The sequence below is a fragment of the Anneissia japonica genome, unplaced genomic scaffold (genome assembly GCF_011630105.1).
Source record: "Anneissia japonica isolate Jap-2015-1 unplaced genomic scaffold, ASM1163010v1 scaffold3174_len352767_cov145, whole genome shotgun sequence".
Lineage (NCBI taxonomy): Eukaryota > Metazoa > Echinodermata > Crinoidea > Comatulida > Comatulidae > Anneissia > Anneissia japonica.
In genome coordinates this window covers 165845-170545 of record NW_022695265.1, presented here as the reverse complement: position 1 = coordinate 170545, position 4701 = coordinate 165845, and the positions used below count along the sequence as shown (strand labels likewise).

General features: G+C 36.2%; 1 protein-coding gene across 1 annotated transcript in view; it reads right to left on the bottom strand.

The window, feature by feature from the left end:
• Nucleotides 1-204: 204 nt before the first annotated feature.
• LOC117101459 (kinesin-II 95 kDa subunit-like) overlaps nucleotides 205-4701 on the bottom strand; it is a 19624-nt gene continuing 15127 nt past the window's right edge. Inside the window, exons 14-17 of the mRNA XM_033241436.1 lie at nucleotides 3735-3896; nucleotides 2116-2322; nucleotides 1118-1268; nucleotides 205-631 (exon numbers count right to left, since the gene is read on the bottom strand). Coding sequence (XP_033097327.1) covers nucleotides 549-631; nucleotides 1118-1268; nucleotides 2116-2322; nucleotides 3735-3896 — 603 coding nt within the window. The 3' untranslated portion in view covers nucleotides 205-548. The remainder of the gene's footprint in view (nucleotides 632-1117; nucleotides 1269-2115; nucleotides 2323-3734; nucleotides 3897-4701) is intronic.

Below are 4701 nucleotides of genomic sequence, written 5' to 3'. Positions count from 1 at the left end.
TGAAATGCACGCACATATCAAACAGCCTGTCAACAGTGCAACATAAAGTTAACCAAGTGTAGTCGGCTGACATTAGTCAGTGTGACATGGCTCTAACTCCTGACTAGGAGGTTTAGAACCTGAATGAAAATTGTTACACCAAACTGCCTCAAGCACTTTAAACCTAAAGGAATAGGTCTGTCTCTTATACACATCTAGATGTGCATAATTAGCTTGGTCTATACGTCTGACACTATCCCTCTGTAGCCTGCTAAGCCTTTAAATGGTCCAAACATTAATTTGATCTCAGTTCTTTTATACAAGAATTGGTATCTTCACCTTTTTTGACAATTTTGTTGGCTTGATTGTCCCTGTCTCGCTTTCAAATCTAATATCATTTATACAGGTACTGGAACAAATAAATCATATGAAATTAAGTTATAACCCTTCCCATCTAAGAAAATGATTCTGATTCACATGACCAACTGGGCCTTATGCACATTAGAGCATATAATGTTGGTACTGTATTTTGTTTCCATGGTGAATACATAGATTTGTTATAAAAATATTTAATTCCTTGTCACACTTGAGTTTGGTCGACTTCCAGCTCCACCACCTTTGATTGACAGCTTGTCTTTGTACTCCGCAATTTCTAAAAAAAAAGAGAAGAAATTGGAGAAGATTATTTTGAGTTAAATTTTATACATTCGGTAGTGGTAGTCCAGACTCTAAAATAAGGTTTGGCACAGGTGATATATTAGGCCTAGAATTCTGTCTGTGCATTTCGGAAAACATTTTCATGCATGCATGATTTTGATGCACTTTCTGCCAAAAAATATGATTCCGCGCACTTATTTTCCTAGTGATTTTTTTCCACGTAAATTTAAATACTTTACAGCGTTGGTGGTAGTACACTACTTCAGGATTAATCAACTTAAAAAGTACAAAATGCTTTGCAAATGACACGCTAGTAATCTATCAAAATTATGTTCCAGAAAATATCCTTTGTCATCTCTATCTAGGGGATGATGACTTCAATTACGTATATTACAACATATATTTTTTTTGTGAAGTGTCAATTATTAATCACCTGCCGACAGCAGTAGCAGCTAATGAGTTCAAAGTGCATTTACTATACCTTGTTGAAGAGCCTGATTCTCCTGCACAAGTTCTGCGTTGCGAGTGGAAAGAAATACAGCATCTTGAATCGCATCCTCCAGGAGCCCACGGAAGCGCTGTTCCAAAGCCGCTTTCTGTTCTTCAAAAACCTCACGATAATTGCGGAATGTCTAATAAGAAAGGCAAGGATTTAATATCAAATTTGAATTGCAGAGGAAAAGAGATACTATCAGCCACATAATAGGTTGATTTAAATACTGTAATTGTTTTTTGTGTCTACAAGTAACTTGCCAACTAAAGGATGGAATTTTTTTTTTTTTTTGAAGATGTTTTTGATGTTTTTTATTGTTTTAAAACTGTCCCCTTAATAGGGGTTCTACTGTAATTGGATTTGATTCTTTTGTTTTGAAATACTTCAATTATGACCCATGAAATTCTGTAGACATATTTTAAGAGGGGTAATTCTGACGGCAAATGGGGTATAGTAGCTAAACAATCAAGCCTATGGGCCACGCTATATGTACAAAATAAAATTTAGACAAGTTAGATTTATCCACTATTAAGTGTAACTGACTGAAGATCATAAGGTTTTAGAAAGACTTGAAATAGGTTTTCAAAGTAAAGGTGGTGGTAAAGGTTAAAGAAAAACAGAACGAAATTTTGTGTTGCGGTTCTTTTCATCATCACGTTATAATAACAGCCTCTGCCCCATTCTCTCTTGAAAAAAGTGGTTTGGTAGAGCAGGAACGTTTTGGTTGGGGTTTCAATCCTTCGCTGTGCATTTTGCTTGTATCCAGTACAAATAGGAAACCGGTGGGGTTGCCTGCTACTGTGCCAATATGGCAGCAACACTTAAGCATGCGGACCCAATGGCCAGGGAAAACAAAGCACTTTAAACCTAAAGGAATAGGTACTATATAGATACAAAATAACATGTAAATGACAAATAAAGAAGAGAAATATTGTGTACTAAACAGGTTCATTATGACTTATCAATACAGTACAGTCTTGACTTACTTGGAAATGCTGTAGTTGTTGGATTTCCAGCTCCTCTGAGTGCTTCTGATAAGCCTCGTCAAGCTCCTGTTGTATGACACTCTTCTCCAAGTCCAGCCCTTCAAGCTGCCTAGCCACAACGCTCCTCTCCTCTCTCTCCTTCATCAGCTCTATTTCAAGTTTCATTGCTTCCTCCGTCGTGTATGTCTTACCCTGTGCCACTTTCATCTAAAAGATTGTCATGAATGTTCATTATTGTGGTTAATATTCATGACACTGTACTATTAGTTATTCTTGACCTTACAGATAATAAATGTGTCATACTCTGATTATCTGCTATGTAAAATATTACCTAAAAAATTGCAATTGTCAGAATAATAGTTTCAAATATGCCAGTGTTCTTTTGAAGCAGTTTTAGCCATCAATTTTACCATAGAAATGTTTTATTTGTAAAATAAAAAAAAAAAAAGATTAGGTCTAGGCTGGCATCTTTCAATAAATGATCATCATTCCAGTCTATGTCTAGGCTATGATTGAATGTGCTGTTGTTTTTTCCAAGTCATTAAACCAACTTAAAAGGGGTAGTAAAACTCACACTGCATACATAGCTGAATTTTTATGGAAAAATTAACTAGTAAAAATGTTTCAATTGGGAGAACACTGTATGCAAATATATGTGGCGAAGAGAAGCAGAACCATTCCCTCCTCCGAAATCATGTTTCAGAGATAATGGGAAAAACTAATTTTCAAAATCTATTTTACTGTACGAACTTTATATATCTATACATTAGCCTTGCTGTTATTTACTCTTTTTCGATGTTTACAACATTTTGTAATATTTTGGTCATGGTCTCTGCCTGGGGAATGTCCCAAATCGTTAACGTTGAAGGCCGATTTACATATTTCAAATTCAAACCGGCAGCAAAAATAAATCGTTCCATACAGACTTGAAAAAACGAAAACAAAGATACAAAGGAAAATAAAAAGTTAACAAAAACGATTGCACATATTGCATGTTAAGTGGCCGAGCGATAAGCCAGGGGTGCCACTAACTACAGCCTTAACATCGGCGCTGGTTCCAAACGCTTCCACCCAGGGTTCAGTTGGTAGAGGCAAGTCTTCTCGGATAACGAAATAAAATGGAGACCCAGTGTATACATCTGACTCGCACACTCTTTAAAGAACCCATTGCTTGTTTCGGACAAGTAGGGGTTCACCCCGATGTTATGGTTTACTTCAGCCACTGTCCTGGAATAATGTGAACACGTAGCTACTATAAGCACCTCTTTACGGCTGTTAGGTAGTCACAGGCCACGCCCAATCCTGCACAATGACGTTGCGGGTTATTGTAATTCTCCTAACTTTACCTCTATGCCTTTGCCAGAAGAAAATACCGCAAATTTTAAAAAAGCACAATAAAAAGTTAACAATAGAAAAATAACTATACAAAACTCCATAAGGAAATAATTGAATTTAAATTATTCTTTTATCGTTTCATAACTTTCATTTAACTACTTAAACTGGTATTAATAACTAAAAATCAATTTTTTTGCGAGGACTGTTTTCGCTTGTCTTTGCCGCTTATATTACTCTTTCAAAAAATGTGGAACTTCATTATATACTGTATTAACTCAATTCACCTGTATTTCTGCTCTCTGTTGGTCTACTTCCAGTTTCATTCTTTCCAGTTCTTCCTTCAAGAGAGCAGCGTTTTCGATTTCCAGTCTTTTTCGTTCTTCTTCCATTACCATTGCTCTCATTTTTGGATTTGATTGAAGATCTCTGTTTTGTGCCCTGAGCTCCTGTAGTTAAAACAAATTAAAAATCTATTAGGAATTTATTAAAAAGAATGTAATCATCCTAGATGGTGCATATAGTCATGGTCATGCCGAAAATCTTCCCTTAGCGAATTCGGTCCTGCTACCCGACCTACTCGGGTAATCGATCATCCAACCCCCTGTCTGTGACAGGTCGGGTGACAGATTCGCTACTTACCTAAAATTTATTACCCGCTGCCGGCGGCCTGCGAAGGTCGCGTACTAGTGTTATGTAGTTAGGCCTAGGAAGGTTAGTGATCTAGAGTGAGCAAGAGATATTTCGTTTACAATGGTCAGGCACGGCAAACGTAATGAATAAACCTACAATCTAGGCTACAACAATTAATACGCTCTTAACATATTCCTACATTTTCAATAAAAAGAAGTTATAATCGGGAGCGCATGTTTAGGTGTGGTGTGATGTCAAAAAGTGCATTGGCAGTCCGTAACGAACAGAAGCAACTACTGAATTTCCCGCAAATATTTTTACTGGGAATTGTTCTTCTTGTCTATACCACAGTATAATTAAAAAGAAAATACAAATTGTGTTCACACCTAAAAATCGGGAAAATTACGATGCATAACAAACAAAAATAATAAGATTGAACTGAAGCGCCTACCCATGGCATCCCAAACCATTGTGTGCCCGGTGAAGATTATTATAATAGTATTTAAACATGTGTATTATAACAGTTAGTGCACGTGTTTGAATATTAATATAATATTTAAACATGTTTATTATAACGGTTAATACACATGTTTAAATGTGGTAATGTTTAGGCATGTGTAT